General features: G+C 46.3%; 3 protein-coding genes across 4 annotated transcripts; 2 read left to right on the plus strand and 1 right to left on the minus strand.

The window, feature by feature from the left end:
• Positions 1-892: 892 nt before the first annotated feature.
• On the minus strand, positions 893-2,975 carry LOC125544339 (MRN complex-interacting protein). Its single transcript, XM_048707988.1, has 4 exons — positions 2,776-2,975; positions 2,378-2,681; positions 1,301-1,492; positions 893-1,212 (listed from the first exon to the last, which is right to left on the minus strand). The coding sequence occupies exons 1-4, from the start codon at positions 2,824-2,826 to the stop codon at positions 1,061-1,063; spliced, it is 699 nt and encodes a 232-aa protein (XP_048563945.1). The 5' UTR covers positions 2,827-2,975; the 3' UTR covers positions 893-1,060.
• Positions 2,976-3,035: 60 nt separating this feature from the next.
• LOC125544337 (violaxanthin de-epoxidase, chloroplastic) lies at positions 3,036-5,738 on the plus strand. Of its 2 annotated transcripts, none has more exons than XM_048707986.1 (3): positions 3,036-3,406; positions 3,852-5,271; positions 5,435-5,738. In XM_048707986.1, the coding sequence occupies exons 1-2, from the start codon at positions 3,125-3,127 to the stop codon at positions 5,148-5,150; spliced, it is 1,581 nt and encodes a 526-aa protein (XP_048563943.1). In that variant the 5' UTR covers positions 3,036-3,124; the 3' UTR covers positions 5,151-5,271; positions 5,435-5,738. The 2 variants fall into 2 exon arrangements, with proteins under 2 accessions (XP_048563943.1, XP_048563942.1); XM_048707985.1 differs by having other exon boundaries at positions 3,038-3,406; positions 5,453-5,738.
• A 474-nt stretch (positions 5,739-6,212) lies between these two features.
• On the plus strand, positions 6,213-7,318 carry LOC125544338. Its single transcript, XM_048707987.1, has 2 exons — positions 6,213-6,440; positions 6,541-7,318. Exons 1-2 carry the CDS (start codon positions 6,291-6,293, stop codon positions 7,174-7,176), a joined length of 786 nt encoding a protein of 261 aa, XP_048563944.1. The 5' UTR covers positions 6,213-6,290; the 3' UTR covers positions 7,177-7,318.
• The last annotated feature ends 15,905 nt before the right edge of the window (positions 7,319-23,223 follow it).

The following is a 23,223-nucleotide window of genomic DNA, read 5'->3' on the forward strand; positions in this document are numbered from 1 at the left end:
CACGGTTTTGTGATTCATAAAATGCGAGGTTGGGAAATTTCAATGGGACATTCTTAGTGATTTGCCTTTCGCTTGCTAGCCAGACAGATTAGGTTATTAATATTGACTGTATAACCCAGATATGAAGGTACTGGGACAAAAATATGAACGAGTTAATCAATTGCTTGTCCTTCAACAGTGCTATGACAATGTGGCTAACTAATGGCTCTGTCCCTCCAACAGAAAAGAGGCAATCATTTGCCTGGACTTTTGTGCATGGCTGAGAGAAGCATGGTATCGCCAAATTAAATTAGACTATGCATTTCAACTTTCAAGAGATTATAAATGATACTAATATGCAAAAGAAAGCTCATGATTAAAGGGTAAAGGCATTCCCTTTTCCATTTTAGTGAAGCGATTGGGCGTAGCTGTATGGTTTGTATTTCTATAGCGCGTCCAACAGTCCTACGACGACCATATGATGGTTTGCCTCATTCTTATAATATTATAAAAGTTAGAAAGGTACCCAGATTTGGGAGAAATAAACTTAGCAAGTTATAAAAAAAATAACTGGAGTTGAGTTGTTTGGTGCTCAGTCAACTAGAGAGTAGAGACTAGCAGTTTAGAACATGTTTCCATTGGTTTTAGCACCATCATGTTATATATGTTCAAATATTAATAACTGAAGAAGGCTAAAGATATTGATGCATTATGGGCTCGTGCAGTAGTGCCTAACTGTCTATACATGAAACAAAACATTCCGAGTTATAATTCCTATTCCTACATCCAACACTTATCTGAAGACAAGAATATCTTAGTAACATAGATGTATCTGAAACTCCAAGGATGAAGGTGGGTGCGTAGTAAGAGGCTGAGCAGATACACTGTTAAATTGCGTAGAAAAGTTAGTATGTACCCTAATTTACTTTCAGTACTCTTTTCTTCCAACTCAAAGCATTCACAAAAGTCCATAGTGCTATCAAACAGAGTAACATTTTGCCAACAGCACATTTAATCTTATCTTACAACTTGCTATTTTAAATATATAGGATATAGGAGTAGCAATCCCAGACCAGAACAATCACATGAAATCAGGGTGTACCTCATCACCCACCACTACCTCAGTAGTGGGAGCACTTTCATCAAGGTCAGTCCAATGGAGCCCAGAACCCTCCTGATTTCTATCTTCAAAGAAGCTACTGTCCAAATACTTGCTGAACTTTGATCTTTGTGCTGCACAAAACAATAACGATTATTTCAACTCTCCTATTTTGCTCACGACAGGTGTAAGAAAGTGTGACCAGGATTTTTCATATGTTACCTTCAGCAGTAGAAGTTGCAGAGCAGACAGTTGAGGAAGTTGGACCTTGTTCCATTTGCTGCATCTTGGATAAAGAGGGGTTGATTGGTGGCTTGGGCCTCTTTCCAGCTACACCCAATTGGGCTTTTGGGGGCCTCTTCAAGGAAGGAGCTTTAGGTCTTTCCTGGGGTAACTCAGTTGTCACTTCAACCCCTATATATGTTTGTAAATTGCAGCATGAGAACAATTAGGCCATTACCATTCAAATTTCAAAATAATTGGGCTATGCATTGGAAATGAGGCCATTCGATGCCTAGAAATGTGATGCTAACAAATTTTGAGAATAAATAGAGAGTATATTGCGAGTTTCGCCATCTAATTTGACAAAATCTGCGTAAAAGACCAGGGTTTGGTTTTCTTTGCATATAACACGTCATGTATTGCAATATGCAACATTTCGTTTTGAAACAGAGCATGATCAAACCCTTGCCACCACAGACAGGGCCAGCCGTACGCTGTCCATCACCCCACATCATCCACTTATGTTGCATCAGCAGCCAGGCACGACGGTCACAGGTATGAATGTATGATTAGGTCGGATTGGAAAAGCAGGTGCAAAGTGCAACACATAGTCGACTTGCATTGTGTTATGTGCAAAGAGAAGCAACAAAAATGTCTTGTGCAAGCAATGTTACAGTAGGTAATGGAAAATGCAATTTGCTAATGAATAAACATGTATGCAACTTTTAGAAGCATACCACGTACGGCCATATCCTGAATGCAAAATGCAGCAACTTAACCATCTGGTTCCAGTTCCCGGAGAAATAATAACAGGCAATAAGCATTTAAATGCAGGTACACAGTACTAGGAACTCGTGAGATGTTTATTCTAGTGCTGGCATAGGTAATGCTGTATGAATTGCTCCAAATAACATATAAATGCATGTCAATTTCAGATCACAGCCCAGCAGGCCCTACAGGTTTACATGATTCCAGTCCAGGAAGTCCTCTGTAAATTAAACCTTGAATGATAAAGTGTAAGTTAGCAGATTCGAAGCATCCAAGCTTGAGAAGGATTAGTACGATTCCGGTGCATACCATCATCACGGGAATCAGCAGAGCCGCGGCCGCCATGACGCTCCCCGGTGGTGTCGTCCAGGTACTCGGACCAATCCATCCGCTTCCTCTCCCTCGGGGTCTCGTGTTGCTGATCCCCGGCCGCCGGCGGGTCCCAGTCCGCCTCGCGCACCGGCGCGCCGCGGCCGCGCGCGAGGTTGGCGTCCTGGACGAAGCGGCGCAGGTCGGCGGCGCGGTAGCCGCGGGCGTGCACGCGGATCACGGACTGGCGCCGGTTGCACACCGCGCACGCCCACTTGTTGCTGCTCTTCTTCTGCTGCTTCACCTGGGTCGTCGAAGGGCAACACAGAAACGAGATCGGATCAATGGTGGAACAAACAGAAGCGGAAATCGGTGGACTGCTTGGTCGAGGCGCCCACCTGCATGGTGGAGCATTCCACGCACTGTAGGGCGAGGAAGAGAGTCGCCATGGCGGACCCAGGTTCTCTTCTCGAGCGGGCCGGAGAACGAATCGAAGAAGGCGGAGGAGGATTGGGGGGAAATTTTGCGTTTCTCCCGCTCTAATGGAGGTTCTGGCGCGGCAGCTGATGTTTCGTTCTATTTCATTTCATTCGGTTAAAATTTTGCGTCATCCCCTCTGTTTTATTATTAATACTGACTGTTGATTTTGGATCGGACGGCTGAGAAAGGGCTCTGGGCTTCGCGAGGAAAAGGTCCTCGAAGGCTCTACCGCGACGTGCAGCCGCTTCCTCCACTCGGTCCCCTCCCATGGCGACCGCTCTCCCAACCTCCGCTGCCGCCGCCACCGCCACCGCCGCCGTTCGGATCTTCCAACCGACCCGGTTCCGCCTCCCTAGAACCTCTTCCGTGCTTGCCCGCAAGCGTTCCGCTAGTCGCCGCCTCTCCGGCATCACCTGCTCTCCCGGGATTGCCAGCGTCGCCGGCCAAGCCACGTCCCCGGAGGACGCCGTCCGCATCGTGGCCGTCGTCGGCGACGGAAGCATCAGCCCGCTCAAGGATACGCCATGGGACGAGGTTATGCGCCATACGGTAGGGCCTCGCTCTTAACCCATAACTTCGTGGCCTTGTGAGTGTTACTTCAGAATGTGAAGTGATTCTACTGATTTCCTACTGCGCATACTTCACGATTTTGCATACAGTAAACAATCAATACCATCTGTATGACCGCAACTGTCTGAACAGGAACCCCAGCTTCATTTTGGACACCTGCTAATGTTTGAACTAGTTGTTTTAGCCTCAATTGCTAATCTTGAATTCTTAAGCGTATGAGTAGTATCATTATCTCGGTTCAAAATGCTTCAATTGTTTATTATTGAATAATATGGAGTGCCAGGGGTCAGATACATTTCTGTAGGTGAGCATGAAATGTGCAATTTTTGCTTGCTGGCTTTGCTAAAACCTGCATGTTAATTTATATAATGAATCTCATAATATCAGTTTACTGCCTATAATCTTGTATCTTGTTTTTTACTAGGCTGATAGGTTGAAGTGGGTTGATGAAGGATTTGAAATGCTTGTATTCACTGACAAGTGGATTGACCATGATGATCTTAAGAAAGAGTTGTCTCGCTGTGATATGCTAGTCAATGTTGCAATAACAGGCCAGGAGTCTGTTCAGTGGCTTATGGATAACAGCAAGAACATACCGAATGTACTTTGCTTTCAGTCATCTCCGTCCTTAGTAAACAAGCTAGGTGGCACGTATGTTCAATACACGGGAGAACAGGACTTCTTTGGCAAGCTAATCAATGTTGGAAAACCAAGTGGAACAGAGGAATCAACTGAAGTCCTCAAGACGATATCCAATGCCTGGGAAAGGCACAACTCAGATGACATTAGGTTTTGCTTACTTGTTGTGGTTAATGCATACATAAGACCGGTGGCTATGCTGAAAAACCTTAGGGCAAAAGGTCTGTCTACCCTAGGCTGTATGATAACAAACTGCGGTCCTCAAATACTGAATTGTTTGTTTGATCCCGACTGTAGGAAAGCCATTCAATGTCTGAATTCTTGCTCTCCAACCGACCAGGTCTGTAACTATCGCTGCATTGCATCGTACGAGAGTCCACATCTAGAGGCTTTTTCCCTCTGTGTTTTGCAAAAGCACAACTGCCTTGAGCTCAATGCTGAGATCCCTAGTAAGCCCTCTGTGACCCCACTATCAATGTTCAGAGAACTAAAGCTTAGCCATGAAGTTGCAGAAGACCTGTTTGTCGGTTGGCTGGACGGCTTGGAGTGGAGCTGGAGAGTTGTAGCTGGACAAAATCCAGCATATGACCAATTCCCATGCCAGTACCAATTATTCTACAGAGGGAAAGCTAAAGGTTCATTTTGGTACGAGCCAATTTTTCAAGTCAGAACCCTGGAAGGAAAGCTGGTTTGGAGGCGTAGAAAGTACAGAGTGAGAAGAGCTAGCACCCCTGGTACATTTTATTTCAGTGTGCTGGATAATGGTGTGGTTTCGAAAGAGTTTTGGACAGTTGTTGATGTTTCGGATGATTTCGGCTGGGGTCTGTTCCATTACCATGGAGCTGCTCAGGCTGCTGGACAATCATACACTGGAGCAGTGCTTGTTACCCCTGATGGGTCTTATCCTGACGGGGACAACCCAAGATTGGACTCTGCTTTGGAGAAATGTGGTATCAAGAAATGGGAGCTTTATATGGTTGACAACTGCTCCTGCACGGGCGCGCCTTTGGGAACCCCCGAAGGTTCACGGCTGCATTACCAGATCGCTCCAGGAAAAGAAGCTGGCATTATGCAGAGAATATGATGTTCACACAGCATGAAAGGGGCAATTCCTTCCCCAACTGATGTACATGTGCACCTCTACTTACAAAGATGTAAAGAATGACCGCCGGTATTACCAAATGGATCTTATTTGTAATTGGGAGGTATATTTTCTTATTCTTGTATGTACTTGTTGTCATATAATACCTCACCTTTTCTGCTGCCATCATCATGCCCAATGCTTAACAACTACAGATACAGAACTAGTAGTTCAATACAAAGATTGTTCAGTAATAATACTCTTGTGTGTCTAATTTGAATTTCCAGCTTTTCTCATCATGACAGGTCGACGTTGGATGCAATGTTCAAGGGGCGTCTTCATCACTTGTATAAATCCTGGATCCTCACACATAGCAGGAGTGCAGGACAGAAGGGTTCATCCTGTGTCTGCTATGCCAGTCCCACTGTCCCCAGTTCTCTGCTGGTGTTCCGTTCTGGTTGCTGTACAGTTATCTTTTGCCGCTTACTGTAAACTTGTAGTGAACATAAACGAGCCATTATCGTGTAGACAACTAAGTCGTTAATACATGTGTTGTTGCGATATTTAAGCATCTTGAAGTGTTCCCACTTATGGCTGCTGGAGCATCTTATGGATGTTCAGATAGTTCAGTTCGGTGTATACTTTTATGTTGGCGAAGCAAAAATGGTGTTCTTCACACAAGCTAGAGTAAGCAAAGTCTCCTACGTCTGGTTGACCTGCTTTATACCCCCAATCCACAGGTTTCATTCAGATCTGATGCGTTCCAATGCTTTTAACCCATCATTCCATAAAGTTTGATGCACTCCCTGTATTTACCCCTGTGGCTTTCCTTGGATGCCTACTGATTCCATGTTGAAAACCATCTCACTGCTGCGTTAACTTCTGGTGTCTGCTGCATTATTTTTCAGCACGTGGTAGTGTAAAGTCTGAGAGAGAAATTGCTGCAGTTTAAGATTCTGAATCCTAGTGGATAATTCATGGCTACCTTTTTATATGGATCATGTGACCACATTGACATTGACTTTGACTTTGACTTTGACTCCAAGGTGATAGTAGTCTATAAATTCCATCCAGATCCAGCCCTGCAAATGCAATTCGAGGCATTTGACAGACGGCAGTTGATAACAGCGGCAGCGCGCAAGAATGGCGGGGCTGTATGAGAAACCGTCGGAGACGTACGCCAAGAAGCGGCCGCGGTACCCCAAGGAGTGGTTCTCCATGCTCGCCTCCCTCACCGCCGGCCACCACCGCGCCTGGGACGCCGGCTGCGGCACCGGCCAGGCCTCCGTCAGCGTAAGCCTCCAACCCTTTAAGCCACGTCGTCTGTTTGTTTGATCTGCACTCTCTGAGTCGAGCGAGCACCTGAACTGAAAAGCGAAAATCCTCTGCTCAGATCGCGGAGCACTACGACGGCGTGGTCGCGACGGACGTGAGCGAGGGCCAGCTCCGCCACGCCATCGCGCACCCCAAGGTGCGGTACCTGCACACGCCGGAGGACCTCCCGGAGGACGACCTCGTCGCCCTGGTCGGCGGCGAGGGCTCCCTGGACCTGGTCATCGTGGCGACCGCGATCCACTGGTTCGACGTCCCGCTCTTCTACGCCGTGGTGAACCGCGTCCTCAGGAGGCCAGGCGGCGTCCTCGCCGTGTGGGGGTACAACTACGACATCCACCCGTTCGGGGACAAGCTGCAGGGGACGCTGTACCCGGCCATGCGGCCGTACATGGACCCGAGGACGAGGCTGGCCATGGAGCGGTACCGCCAGCTGCCGTTCCCGTTCGAGCCCGTCGGGGTGGGCCGCGAGGGCGAGCCGGCCGACGTCGACATGGAGGCGGAGATGACGCTGGAGGACCTGGCCGGGTTCGTGATGACCGGCTCCGTCGCGACCACGGCTAGGGAGAAAGGGGTGGACCTGGAGGCGCTGGTGAAGGGTGTGATGAAGGAGGTGGAAGAGGGGTGGGGGGATCGGCCGACGGTGCCCAGGAAGCTTGTGTTCAAGGCCTTCATGCTGGCTGGGAGGCCCAGGTGATAGATGAACTGCTGGCTGGTGAATTGGGATCAGTACCGTAGAGTAAAATACTGAAATGTGAAGTTTGCGACTTATTACTGCCTTCTTTTCAAAATACTTTAAAGTTCTAGATTTATACTAAGTCAAGTATCTTCAAGTTTCACCAAGTTGTCATTCGTAGTCTAAAAATCTTGATGCAATTTTTATTGAAAAATGTTATTTGGCTTACGTTCCTGGAAACATTATCCCAGCAAACTACCTAGGAACTGTTGTCATTTGGGGGCACGAATCTTAGCGCACATGGCCTGTCACCGGTAGTTCGCTCTTGACGAAAACCGCATGAGGCGCGGCGTGAACGTCATGGTCTATCCTCAATTCCTCAACTACTCCGCTCACTCCTTCCCCATTCACTTTCTCATTTAGTTCACACCGAGTGAGAGCAGAGAGCGAGAGAGAGGGTTCCGGTGATGTGGTCGCCCGCCCGTCGATGACCATGTTGGGACCACGGTCGACGACCACGTTGTCGTCACCTCTTGGTTCCCACGCCCGGCTAGGCGCGCCTCCACGCAAAATCTCGACGAGGTCAGCGAGAGGTTCATGCTCAACCTACGTGAGATCGTGGATGACAACGAGCCCCCCCCCCCCCCCCCGCCCCCCCCCCCCCCCGAAGCGGCATCTTAGTGGTCGTGGTAGGCGCTCAACCGACAATGTCGCCTCCTCGCGAGTGTGTTACTCCAGGCGCCGAAGGTTGGTCCGTGCCGACCCTCACTCTCCTGGCTCGCCTTCGTAGCGGGTCTCCTATCTTCCTCTGGCGGCAGCAGGGGGACGGACGCACACCGCGAGGTACAACCCTAATCGCACACTCTTTTCGTCTCTCACAATGCATGTGCCTACGCGGCTCCGTTGGCCACTACATCTCGTGGTTCGACAATGCGACCGACTTACTCTCTTTGTTGGGCCGCTCCAGGGGAACGACAATGAGGTCTGGCGGTTCCAGGGTAGACGACAAGCTAGTGGTGCCGAAGGGGCATCCACATCAAGGAATAATGGAGCACAGAAATGCCCACAGAAGTTAGCTAATCAAGGACAAGATCGAGCAACTGGACCTGGTTGATGAATGTAGTCGAGGATCATGTTAACGTCCACTCTGTTTGCAATTCAACGCATAGGAGGATTAGCATTTCCCACGGGATGTTCTTCCTCATTAGCACTAGTCTTAAGCAGAGTATTATTCTCCGGATCAACATTGTTCTCAACCTCGGCAGCAGCTTGGCGAGTTCTTGGTCGCGGTTGAGGAGAATCATTGTCATCAGAGAAATCTGAAGCATTTGATTTGACAGGTTTAAGTTCTCCAATATAGAGGATCACACAACTTCATCCAGAGGAGATTCATCTAGCACATATGGCAGGTGCTCCTTCTAAGAGCCATTATATAACTTCCCAAAGTAAGAGTTATAGACCCGTTAATTATGCGAGTTTGAGTCATGGCGGAGAAGAAATCGCTCATGTACCTTAGGTACAAATTTTGAATTGTGATACACATCACGAATATAGCATGGTCACCAAAGACTCTTAAGATATGAAACATTTGGACTAAACCAATAATAATTTCATATGAAGTTTTTTAGAGGAATTTTTGAAGATAAACCTGGTTGATGACATGACACAAGGTGCTGATGACGTCCGTACTAAATCAAATTGGGGTCGTGTACTCGTTGAGCAATGTTCTCGCCGTGCCAATGAGGGTCCGATTTTTCCTATCCACTATTCCATGTCGTTATGGTTATTGTAATGCTTTCTTCATGGTCATCTCTTTTTTGGTAGCGGTTTGCAAGAGCTCCTATGTGTCGACCGTGTTTGCCAAGTAACCACGTCTTCATTGAAGCTAGAGCAAAATGGGTCGGCCACTCAGACGACGACTGGATTTTTTATACAAAAAATCACATTAGTTTTTCAGCCGATTTACACTAAGGAAATGATTGATGTTTTTCAAAAGATGGATATTTTAAAACATATTAAAAAAATAAAAATAGAAACAAATTCAACATGCATTTTATAAGAAACTTAAGTGTATATAAAAAATTCCACCATATATTCAAAAAATGTCCAGTGTGTATTAAAAAATTATTTATAGCATATTTACAAAAACTGTCTGTATATTTCAATGAATATAAAAAATGTTGAATGTATAAAAATGACTAGTGTGTATCTGAAAAATGTTGGACCATATACTAAAAAAAGTTCCGTATGTATTTGAAAACAAATGTTCAATGTATATTGGAAAAAACCTTCCGCATATTGCAGAAACTATAAAAAAGAAAATGTTAAGAAAACAAAAAAAGCAGAAGAAAACCACATTTGAAAGGAAAAAATGAAGAAAAAACCGAAACAAAAACTTGCACATGAAAAAATTGAAACAGAGACGAGAGCAACTATTTAACAGACCCTCCACAGCGGTCACACTCCTGGCGCGGAAGCTCTCAAGCGCGTGGCGTGGCGTGCGCCAGCACTATAAGGTGTCACACGTTATATGCACCCCGCGGGATTACGCTTTTTCCCTATTTTTGCACGCGTTTTATTGGTTTGTAGTCTCTTCGATTTTTTTGGTTTTCACTAGGTTTTGGCGAAAAATAGGTTTTCTCGGGAAGCAGCGTTATCCCGTGAGAAGCATAACATGTGCTTGCGTGAGAAGCACAACTATGCTTCCCCAAGAAAAGGAAAATCATAACATGTATTTCTACGAGAGGAACAATTGTGCATCCGTGAGAAGCACAACCTTTACTTCCCACGAGAAAGCATGTCACGTGCTTCCCGAAAACGGGAGAAGTGCGGCATATGTGCTTCCACAAGAAGCACAGCTGTGCTTCCCCAAAAAAGGAAAAGGGCAACCCGTGTTTCGAAAAGAAAGTGAAAAGTACAATTATGCTTCGAGATTTTTAGCCTTTTTCCTATTGTTTTTTGTTTCTTTTGTTCAGTTTTCCTTGGTTTTTTGGAGAAAAAAAGAGTTCGTCAAAATCTATTAACATCGGATCTAGTTTTGAAAAGATTTCATCAAAACCTATTAACATTGAAACTAGTTTCATAGATATCGGCGCAAGCAATCTAATGGTAAAAACGGTTCAAGATTTGAACACACAGTTTAAGAGACGAAGCACCTTTGTAAGGGCTACCACTTGACAGTCAGTCGTTTCAAAAGAGTAATCTAAAAAAAAAGGCTCTCAGTTTACGACAAGTGACAGACATGTGATACACCGCTTGTCAGCACCAGCGAAGGTGAAACGTGACTTTTGCATGGGGAACCTCTTAATTAGTGACTTTGAAGAAAAACCGCTTCTAAATTATGAAGAAAAAAATGGATCAGAAAACAGCGCGCTCATTGCCGAATGGACCGGCCCATCCCGCCTCTGCTTCAACGAAGCCGCGCCTAGACGCGCACATGGGCGTCATATAGGATTAGCTGTGATTTGAATGTCCCTGGTTTTCTTCTACAAAGAAAAGAAAGAAAGACATGAAGCAGGCCTAGGATACTGATGCCTGACCATTGAAAGCCGAGGAACAAGTTTGGCCCAACAAGTCATTATGTAGGTGATCACATCTTCTCAAGTTTGTCATTGTGAATGATACATTTTTTATAAATTTGGTCAAAGTAAATATACTTTGACTTTGAACAAAAGTTATATGCAGACTAAAAAGGGCCGGTGCGAGTACTAATATACATAGTACACTAAGAAAATGAGATGCGTTCTCGCCAGCATCGTATCAACCCGACTCTGCGTTTGGATCTTGCTGCTGGTTTACTGTGCTAGGGCTTAGTTTTGGTAGCCCGGGATCCCGCTCCCAGCCTTATCCACAGGTAGTGCACTCCTGCCATCTCAGCGCTGAAAATGAACTGACAGTCTAATCTGGAGTTCTGGCATCTCTGTCGAGCAAAACAGACACAGGAAGAATCGTGTTTCTTTCGTTCGTCCGAAGCGCCATGGCAGCCACTCATATCAAACCCCACCTCATTTCTTGGATCACGAAACTGGCTCCATACGCGCGATGCATCCTTCATCTCCATGATCCAAGATGCCCTAACCTGCCGCGTGAGCTCAGTGCTTCCGTCACCACCTCTTGTGTACGTGTATATTCTCTTCTGTACCTGTACGTGTATATGTACATCCCGGCTGAGTAACACGTATCGCATGTCGGAAACCATGCATGCATGCATGCATGCAATTTCTTCTCTATGTACTTCCTCCGTTCTTAAATATAATTCTTTGTAGAGATTCCACTATGAACCACATATGGATGTATGTAGATGTATTTTAGAGTATATAATCATTCATTTTGCTCCGCATGTGATTTATAGTAAAATCTCTCCAAAGACTTGCATTTAGGAACGAAGGGAGTATATCAAAACCAATCCAACTACAGCACTTCACACTAATCACTGGAGACCGGTCGGGCTAGCTGGAGATTCTCTTGGGTTTTCGACCGTTCAAGCCTCATCGTAATCCTACGACATCACATGTGATGCGATTCCGTCCAGAATGCACCTCCGTCGGAAAGAAAATAATAACTTTCCGTCAAGGGAAACAGCAAGATGCATGCCTCGGAACCGTACAAGCAGAAGCGAACGCATTGGCAAGGAAAAAAGGGACGCACAGCTCTAGTGCTAGTGGGAGTCGTGCTCCACCGCTTTGTGCTCCACCACTTCACGGTCAGCGAGAGATGGTTCGTGTACTGCTGCGCCATGCATCCCAGGAGCGCATGGGCATGTCTTCCGAGAGTTTCATGGGGGTACAGTTCACATTTCGGGATGATATCAAGACGGGGAGCCCTCCACGATCGACCCTACTACGCATGATCTCACATGACTGGCGCCCGGCCAGTGCCTGCCAGCAGTCCCATTCAGGTCGATCTCAGCCTTTTGCAACGTAGCATCTGAAGATAACTTAGCCTAACCCGCGTACATGTCACCGGAGAGAGTAGAGGCCTGAGAGGGATCAATCAGGCCGAGCGCTTCAGGACAGGAGAATGGATTGCATGCTTTCGAGAAAAAAACTGGATTGCACGGAGTCGCGTTGAGTTGGCTGTACGTACGTCGCCTCGTGTGGACGTCTCGATGACAAGAACCGCACAAATTGGTCTCGTGGGAGCAGCAAATGTCAACATACCGACCGTGCGCTGCCACTGTGCACAGGCAGGGACGCGACAGCGACGCGTACAGCCTCTGTCGTCCGTAGAGCCGTAGAGGCTTCGAATGCCTACAGTGCCACCGTACCGAACGGAAAAAGGCAGAGTATGTTTTTTATTACGAGAAGTAAAATTACAAGGCGTCTCAAACATAAAAAAAATTACATAAAAAATTTGGACCATCGAACGACCACTATCGCCGTCGGAACGATCCGTTGACGAGTGATGTCGCCGCTCCTATACAGGAGCCGCCTTGACCTTCTCGACGACAGCCGGTAAGTTTTCATGCACACACCTTGAAGGACCAGTGTCCCGAAGCCGCAGTCGTCATCATTGAGCCCTTGAATTAATCTGAAGAACCCGATACAAAATCTCGCAGTCGCGAACGTAGGGCGAGAAAACCAACCTTGCCGTCACGAGGAGCCGGCAAGAATCTATGACGAAACTCTGTCTAATCCGTCTCGATAGACGAACTCGAGAAGAATCAAAATGCAGAAGACCGACTCAAAGATGAAGCGCCACCATCCACCTCAGCGTCGCTTCTACGCGGTCTGAAATCCTAACCTATCTACTAGCTAGAACTAAGGCATCGGGATTCTCCTACCCGCCACCAGCCGTCAGAGCGGCAGGGAGAGAAAACCCTTCATGTATCCAAGTGGACAGCCCGGAGAGTGTCCGAACATAAAATGTTCCATCAAAGAACACCCCCATATGTAGCCAAAATGTTCGGATTGTTCACCGAGCTTCAAACCCAACACATATGTGTGGGACCGTTTGAACGTGTTCGAACATGTCCGCCGTGTCAACCCCGACACTCTAGACACGCCCTAAATCCTCCAAAATCAACCCTTCCCCGAGCAACCTCTCATCCCTTATCCTCCCTTCATCATGTTCGAGCCCGCCTCAATCCTAACTCCGCATCCGTGCTGCCACCCACCCCACTCATAACCGTCGTGGTCTGCCCATCCTACCCCCGTCAGCATGGGTTTTGGGTCGACAGAGACCGTGGGGCCCCTGTCCGCATCGGGACTGAATGTGGAAAGCATTGCTCGCAAGGACTGGTGTGCCTGCCAGTGCGCCTGTGAGAATGCTGAGAAGGCAACTGCGACGAAGGAGATCGCCGATGTGTACATGACCACATCCGTGATGGTTCCGTCTGTCACACCCGCACCCTCGGCCATGCCTGTGCCTCAGGCGGGACCCCGGCCTGGCCTCCTAATGTGTGTGTGTGTGGGGGGGGGGGATCTTGGAGGCTTCATCCAAGACACAAACACCTCCATGGACACGACCCAACTCTAACGGCCGCGGAAGTCAACAAGAAGCTCCTTTCCAACAAAGGGTGGGAATTGAAGAGAAAAGAAGAAGAGGAGAAATGCAAGCTCTTTTTTAATGTGCAAAAGTGATGCGGAAATTTAATAGGAAAGGATAATAATTGAGAGCGAGAGGATAGAGACGAATAAGATGGAGGCATGAGACCATATGCATCTTGAGAGGAAGAGGTGGGGGTTGCCCACCCAAGAGTTGAGAATCATGTTGGCCAAAAGAATCCTCTTGGAAACAATGCGAAGGACTGGATCACTTCTATGCCCAAAGACATTCCGAGCGCAAGAAAAAATGCTTGATTAATTTGTTTATCGAGACATGATTCACTTTGCCTTGTTTTAATTGTTGCAAAACTTGCGTGTTGTTTTCATCATTAATTGATTTTTACTGAGTGGAGATAAGCTCCCGCTCACATAGGAAAGATAAGTACACAAGTCCAGACCTGATGGGTGAAGGTGCTGGCGACAGGTCGACGGCCCTGCCGCCACCGCCGGAACCGCCCCCAACGGATCATGGAGGACGGCCGCCGCCCGCGCTGACGGCGCCGGCGATCTTGCCGGAGCCGCCGCTAGAGTCTTGCGAGGCGATCGATCTGGTGGACAAGGAGCCGATCGGAGGGTTCCTGCATCCGGCGAGATGGAAGATCCATTTTGAAGATATGCAGGCGGCTGGAATCCGATCTGATGGTTTTCTATATGCGCTTTACCCATCGAGATGGATGGTGCTGCGAGATCGGTGTCGGTGTCAAAACCGGCGGATCTCGGGTAGGGGGTCCCGAACTATGCGTCTAAGGTCGATGGTAACAGGAGACAACGGAGACGTTGTTTACCCAGGTTCGGGCCCTCTCTATGGAGGTAATACCCTACTTCCTGCTCGATTGATCTTGATGAATATGAGTATTACAAGAGTTGATATACCACGAGATTGTAATGGCTAAACCCTAAAAGTCTAGCCTGTCTGACTATGATTATGAGGAGATATGTCTACAGACCTAGCCCTCCGGTTTATATAGACACCGGAGGGATCTAGGGTTACATAAGGTCGGTTAGAGAGAAAGGAATCTTCATATTTGGACGCCAAGATTGCCTTCCATGCCAAGGAGAGTCCCATCCAGACACGGGTAGAGTCTTCGGTCTTCGTATCTTCACAACCCGTCAGTCTGACCCATGTCTAATAGGTCGGACGCGCGAGGACCCCTTAGTCCAGGACTTCCTCAGTAGCCCCTGAACCAGGCTTCAATGACGAGGTGTCCGGCGCGTAGATTGTCTTCGGCATTGCAAGGCGGGTTCCCCTTTTCGAATACTCCAAGATAGTCTTCGGACACAATGAACGTCTCCGGATCTGCAACATAAGTACCACACACAACCGTAGAGAATATAATATTACACGAGTCCAATCCGCTTACAACTTTTTATAATGTGTCATCACATCTGTTTGGTCATCATTTCGAACCGTTTTCCGTCTGCCGTTCCACGTTTCGAGACGCGGTTTTCGTAGGCACGTCTTGTCAAAGCAGAGATCGTGTCCCCTTATTGCGGGATTCTCATCAATACGGGCGTGGGTAATCTAATCATGCCGTTTTACACAGCCCTTGGGAACAGGCGAGTTTTAAGGCGAGTGGGGAGGCGCTTGATATTCACCGCCTTTATAAGGAGATAAGGATTCCTTTTTCTTCACCCATGCCTTCTCTCTTTCTCTGCCCTTCCATTTTCAAGCTCCAACGCCAAATTCCTCATTCTTTCCGCCTCAAGGAAGCACTCAACCATGTCCGGATGTGGAGGGCAAGGCAAGTGGATGGCCTCCTCCGTTAAGGAGACGGACATCACCAGGCTTCGGGAGGCCGGGTATCTGGCGAAAGAAATCGCCCACCGGCTTCCAGCCAAGGGGCAAATCGTCCCCACCTCGAAGCCCAACGAGAGGGTGGTGTTCATCCCTCATTTCATCTGCGGGTTAGGGTTTCCTATCCACCCTTTCGTCCGCGGGCTTATGTTCTATTACGGGCTAGACTTCCATGACCTAGCCCCGAATTCTTTCCTCAACATCTCAGCATTCATTGTCGTGTGTGAGGCCTTCCTCCGCATCCAGCCCCACTTCGGACTATGGCCCAAGATTTTCAATGTGAAGCCGAAGGTGGTGGATGGCCAGCACGCGGAGTGCAGAGGCACCATGGTGAGCAAGCTGCCCAATGTCACATGGCCCAAGGGTACTTTTGTGGAGACCGTTAAGGAGTGGCAGAAACTATGGTTCTATATCACAGAGCCCCGCGACGCCACCTGGGCCGCGGCCTCCGAATTCAAGTCCGGAGCTCCAATACGGCTCACCTCCTAGATAGAGAAGGGCCCAAATTGGTCTTCGTCGGATGAGCTAATAGCGCTGCAAACGCGCATTCAAAGCATGATGGATAAAAACATCAAGCTCGTCAATGTAATCCAGGTGATGCTGGTTCGCCGGATCCTCCCATGCCAAAGCCGAAGTTGTCCCTTATGGGAAATCGACCCGAAGAAGCACCAAACCTTGGAAAGGCTCTTCGGAACCACTCACGAAGATGCCTGGAAGTTGCTCTTTAAGGGCAATGAGACGCCGCCAGCCATAGACTTGGACCGCGGGCACGATATTACCCATTTTGCCAATGCGGTAAGCCTTTCACGTCTCCAGACGCATCCTCTACTTGGTTGTTTCAAGGAGAATATCCAAACTTTATTTTTTTCAGGTATGGACGGAGAGGGTGGAGCGGATTCAATGTCCGGCTCCGCTGCCCGAGGAACCAATTATCCCACTCCTGGCGAAGATGCTAGTGTCGGCGCCCTATAAGGCGCCAGAGAAAAAGGCCAAGAAGAAGGACAAGGGGGTCCGGAGTGGCCTCCGACGCAAGGGAGCTTCGGACGTGTCGTCCGAAGACAAGACTCTCTCCTCCGCCACCGAAGATGATGACAAGGAGGAGGAAGAAACCACCTCTCCCCCTAATGGGGGGAGGAAGAAGAGGGCGGCCTCCACAAATCTGGAGGCGGAGGCGCCCAAGAGGGGGAAGGGTCCCCCTGCGGATAACTCCGCGTGGGACGTCGACAGCAGCCCAGACCGACGCCCCCGAAGCAAGCCTCTGGCCGCGTCGTAAGTATTAAAAACCCGCATACACTACAAAAAAATACACTTCCGTGATGATACGTGTTTGTCATAGTATGTCACGTTTTCTGTCATGCATGTACATCCATGACAAATTTATGACAGAATGAAGATAGTCATACATGTGCTGTCGTAGAAGTGTTCCATGACATTACCAAAATTATCATCACGGAAGTGTCCATTCCCATGATGATAAATCGCGTGTCATAGAAGTGCTTTCATCAAGGGTGACCGACACGTGGCATCCACCGTAACGGGACGCCGTTAAGCTACCAGGTCCGATTTTGGATCCGATAACCCGCTAATAGCGACGACCAATGCCGATCTTCCACGTGTAAAATTCTCATTGGCCAACGGAACCACGCGTCAGCTCCGCGTTGGCACAGGTGTCACTCATCCAACGGTCGAGATGGGCCTATGATATGTTGACACGTGGACGGGCTCATAAAGTTTAAATGGGCCGGCCCAACTAAAGGCCCACAAGATTTAGCGGACCATAATGGGATGTCCCAGCTAAAGGCCCATAAGATTTTGCAGACCATAATGGGCTGGCCCAGCTAAAGGCCCAACATTCTCACTTAAGGCCCGTACGGCTAGTGTCAAATCGGCCCATTAACGGCCTGTCCTGAACTTGTCATCATCGCGGCCCATGGTCACTTCTGGCCCGTTAACAGTCCACTAAGTATATGGGCCGAATTACGGCCCGGTGTATTTCCGGCTTGTTAAAGGTCCTGCTTCATTTGGGCCCATTTACAGGCCATTGAAAATTTCGGCCCATAAACGACCGTGAAGGATTTGGGTCATATTCGGCCATGTATGACATTCGGCCTGTTAGAGGCCCACTATAGAATTGGGCCACTTTCGGCCTGTTGTGATTTTCGGCCTATTAACGTCGGACGAAATCCATGGGCCATATGTGGCCCAACGTCACATCGGGCCCATTAACGGCCCATATAAAAATGATGATAATCTAGCCCGACGGAACTTCTGGCCTGTTAAAGGCCCGTGTATTAGGTCGGCGCATTTACGGCCCGTCCGAATTTCCGCCTGTGAAAGATCCGCATTGTAAATGGGCCACCATTTCGGCCTGCTAAGACCAGTGGGTTATTTGGCACAATTAGGGCCCAATCTCACTTTCGGTCTATTAAAGGCTCATGTTTTTTATGGGCTCGAGATATTTACACCTGTAAACGGCCTATTGTTACCGAGGGCCCAAATTATGCTTAGGCCTGTTAAAGGCCCACTATGGGCACATGCCTACCAGAAAAATATGAAAGCTTATGCTGATTTAGGCCCAGATATTTTTAGTGGGCTACATGCAAATTTTGGCCCATAATCATTTTTAGCCCAATTGGAATGGGCCCGACGAACGTTGGCATGTTGGGCTCCTACGAAGTTTTCGGCCGAATACATTACCAAGATAAACCTACACTATACAAAATAGCATCGTAATTACTGCAGCCTTTGGCAGCATCATAAATGTTGTATCACAACAAAATAAATTCCAACCATACAACAAAAGGCCTATTGGCATAAAGTCTACAGTCCTTGCAGATAAAAGCACCATCAGATGTATAGAAGCACATATCATTTGACCTGAGTGCTAATGTTTCAGGCTGTAGAATCTGATGGAGCAGCACGATCTTCACCTTTTTCCGCCATTGCTCTTGAACAACGAAGCGAATGTCTAATAGTCTGGTTTCAAAACCATTCATATCTTGACGACATTTGTCAACCACTATTCTTGTTTCCAAAACGACATCCATTAGGGATTGGACTTGTGTCTGGAGCACAGATATATCACTCTGTCAAGCAGGAAGATTTTGTTCAGTAGGCGATTTGGACGAGGTTACCTTGACAACCAACCCAGAATTATGCAGGAAGGTGCTTTTTGCACTGTTAGTGGAGAGATACTTACGCACTGCAGCAAGAGGTGACATTGTGCCTGTGGTAGCCTCGTCTCCTTCAGGTGGTTGTGGCTGTTCAATCATTTGTTCCATAGCTTCCTGAAAGTTTGAACTTGTAGATTAGTGTACCAGATAAGTTACTAATGAGACAAAAACAAACAAAGTAGGTTACACGTTTATACATAACTTATTTTGGTGAACTACTGTAGTACATTAGCATGTATTGTAGTGTCAACTACATAATAAAATCACTTTCAGAACATATGTCCATGTAGCATGCCTACTGTATTGTCTATTTCCTCACATTCGTTGACATCTAAGGATAAAGAGAAATGGTTTAAAGTAGGATGAACATAGTATGACATCATTCATATCATGGGCAAACAAATATAAAACAAACAGGCTATTTTATCATTGTGTGCGCACGTGAACATAACAACTAGATTACAGATCAAGACCAAAAGAATATCCTTAATCTCTTTTAAACCATGTAAGGTGAAATGATACGTTAAGACAACGTGTATAAAAGTGAACAGAGTAACTGACATTGGCTGCAAACCAAGTAGTTAAATGAACACATCACAATACCAATCAGTTCAAAGGCGGGAGGAGTAAGGACTTACAACATCGGCTTGAACTGGTGTGCTCATGCCCTTCATCTTGCTGGTGTGGCAATCCTTGGAGATTTGCACTGCATTCGGTTCAGGTTCTTTTTGGTTCAAACAGGCTTTCCTCTATATTTGGAACAAGTCAATATAGATACGATAATATGGCACAGAAAAAAGAAGGAAGTAGCAGCTATTTACAAGAGCCATGTAGTGTGCAATATAGCTACGAGATCCTGTTGTCTGTTGGAATTTCACTTTAGAACGATTGGTCTTGTTATTCAAATAGTTAGCCTAGAAGAAGATACACTTGTAAGGCACATACATAAATACAAGTTCAATATGTGGTCTGATCAAATACATATAGCCTACCTGATACTTTGGATCAGACCAGTGTTTAACGAGGGCTGTCCAGTCTTCATTTGTAATATATTCCACTAGAGATGTTTGGGCGATTTCATTGTTAGCCCTGCCTTCAAAGTGAGATTTTCTAAGGTGGTACCGATACTGTCGCAGAGCAGACTGAAAAACATGAGTGCATGCTTGTTTAGTTGCATCATCTTTCGGATCCAACTTGAACCTCATCTGTTGAAAAAAGAATGTGGGTCTTATTAGGAGGAAGCTAGAAAGCATGGGACATCGCAAGATAATATTACTAATTGCGATGGATAACATTACTTACGGATAAATGGTCAAGGAAGATGTTAAACTGGGTATTGTCTTTCTCATTCTTGTACTAGATCCACGTTGGGAGGATACGTGCATGACATCTAATGGCAACGGATGCCTCTGATACTAACTTGGCTGACTCTGTAGCATCACGTGGCCTTTTTAAACCTGCCTCAAAATGGATCTCCATTCTTCCTCCTTTAGATTTTGTTAATCTGTCAAGAATTATCCCTGATGTCCGTTTCCGCTTGCGCCATGGTGCTAGTTCAACAACGAATATGGAAAGTGTTAGTGTACATCAAACTATGAGAGTACATATAAAGGAGCATGCAACTGCAACTTGACTCAGTCAGGTACCGTCTTGGTGTTGATTCTCATGAGGTTCATCTGATCTTGCCAAGTCCTGTTGTGTCAGCAGTGCTTCGGAAGTAGTGTTAGGTGTGAAGGTAGCTTGGGAGCCGGCCAGTTCCGAAGCAAACGAACGAGTAACTCGTTGAGATGCTGGTACAGTTGAAGCGGATGCTGCAGCTGGTGGAGGAGGTGATACTGTGTTTGTAGATTTAGCCGGTGGACTTGGACCTTCTACTGCACTATAAGTACCAGCAGAATCTGGACGACAGATCCCTTTCCGTTTCTCCCGACGAGTAACACCACTCCCTACTATATTATTTTCCTTGCTCTTTTGACTTTGCCATGTCAAGCCGTACCCACAAACACAAAAGAATAAAATCGCTCGTCAGAACTCATTGATGCATGATACAGACAAGCAATACTTTGATGTAAGACAACCGTATGAGGATGGAATATTGAAGAAAAACAGGACGGCATGACATATTCACAGCTACGATGTGTAAACTAAGCAGAAGGATTTTCAAGAAAATAGAAATAATGCAATCTAGACACCATATGAAAGATGCAACCAATATTACTCTGCCAAGTTAAAAGTGTCTCGTCATAAGTGGCAATTCGAAAAATTAGAAGCAGTACAACGTAGAAATCAATGCAAGATGCAACCACTATCAAACTGCCATGTTAAAAGCATCCAATCATGGGTGACGGATGTGGGATACACAATAACAGTACTTTGATGTAAGAACATGGTATGATAGATAGATGCAGTGTATTGTAGACACTGAACGCCATGTCATATGCACATGTATAACGTATAAACTCAGCATGTGCAATTTAATCAAAATAGAAGAAATACAGGCTAGACAACATGTGCAACATGAAACCAATTATCACACTATCAACTTAGAGCAAGCACCTGCGATGGTGGAGTACGGGAGATGAACTCATCATGTAGACTTGGGACTTCAACTTCATTAGCAGTAGCAGTGGCAAATCTAGAGAGTCTCTGTTTGCGTCGGTGCGGAGGACCACCAACATCCCCTAACTTACTCTTTTCCTTCCTATTTTCTGATATTGCCTTATGAAGTCAAAACCACAAGAAGATGAATAAAATTAGCTCTGCATAATTGGTTGATGCATGATACAGACGAACACTACTTTGATGTAAGGCAAGCGCAGGATAGGAGGATGGAATATATACAAAAAAGACATTGTTTCATATTCACACATACGATAGGAGGATGGAATATGTATGAAAAAACAGTAAGCGGAAGGCATTTCAACAAAATTAGAAGAAATGAAAGCTAGGCACCATATGAACATGCAACCAATATCACTCTATCAGGTAAAAAGTGTCTCGTCATAAGTGCCATTTCAAGAAATTAGAAGCATTACAAGCTAGAAGACAATGCAAGATGCAACCTACATCACAGTCCCAAGTTAAATGTGTCTTATGGGTAAGTGATCGTTGCAGGTATAAGTTGTAAGCTACGCAGATGCAATTCAACATAATTAGAAGCAATACAAACTAGACATCATACGGAAAACGCTACCATATATAACAATCCCAAGTTAGAGCAAGCACCTGTGATGGTGGAGTAGGGGAGATGTGCTCATCATGTACATGTATGTTCTAGAAACAGGAACACGTATCATATTCATAGGCATTATGTGTAAAGTAAGCAGATGCAATTCAACAAAGTTAGAAGCAATACAAGCTAGACATCATACGCAACATGCAACCACATATAATAGTGCCAAGTTAGAGCAAGCACCTGTGATGGTGGAGTAGGGGAGATGTGCTCATCATCTACACAGCTACGTTGACTGTCCAGCCTTGTGTTGTCTTGCGAATCTTGTTAGGAGGATGGCGGAGTAGAATCTGTAGAGACCCCCTGTTTGAGTTGCTCTGAAGGACCACCATCATCCATTGCCGGACTAATTTCCTTCAGCTGTAATGATTTTGCATTGTGAAGTCAAACCGATAAGAAAAAAAGAATAAAATTCGCTCTTCAGAACTCATTCATGCATGATACTGACGAACACTACTCGGATGAAAGGCAAACACATGATGCGAGGATGGAATATGTATGAAAAACAGGATGGCGTGACATATTCACACCTAGGATGTGGTAACTAAGCAGAAGGCATTTCAACAAATTAGAAGAACTGCAAGCTAGACACCATATGAAAGATGCAACCAATATCACTCTTCCAAGTTCAAACTGTATGGCGTTTCAACAAATTAGAAGCAGTACATGCTAGAAATCATATGCAAGACACAACCAATATCACAGTGGCGACCTAAATGTGCCTTATTATGAGTGACTGATGCAGGATATGCAAGAATAGTAGTCTGATGTAAGAACATCGTGTGATCAGATATAGTATGTTCTAGAAACAGGAACATATGTCATATTCACAGGCATTATGTGTAAAGTAAGTAGATGCAATTCAACAAAGTTAGAAGCAATAGTGCAAGCTAGACATCATACGCAACATGCAACCACATATAATAGAGCCAAGTTAGAGCAAGCACCTGTGATGGTGGAGTAGGGGAGATGTGCTCATCATCTACACAGCTATGTTGACTGTCTAGCCTTGCGTTGTCTTGCGAATCTTGTTGGGAGGATGGCGGAGTAGAATATGTAGAGAACCTCCGTTTCAGTTGCTCGGAAGGACCACCATCATCCAATGCCTTGCCAATTTCCTTTAGCTTTATTGATTTTGCATTGTGAGGTCAAACCGACAAGAAAAAGGAATATAATTCGCTCTTCAGAACTCATTCATGCATCATACTGATGAACACTACTCTGATGAAAGGCAAAGTCATGATACGAGGATGGAATATGTACGAAAAATGGACGGCTTGAAATATTCACACCTATGATGTGGTAACTAAGCAGAAGGCACTT

This window comes from Triticum urartu, chromosome 3 (genome assembly GCF_003073215.2).
Source record: "Triticum urartu cultivar G1812 chromosome 3, Tu2.1, whole genome shotgun sequence".
Taxonomy (NCBI): Eukaryota; Viridiplantae; Streptophyta; class Magnoliopsida; order Poales; family Poaceae; genus Triticum; species Triticum urartu.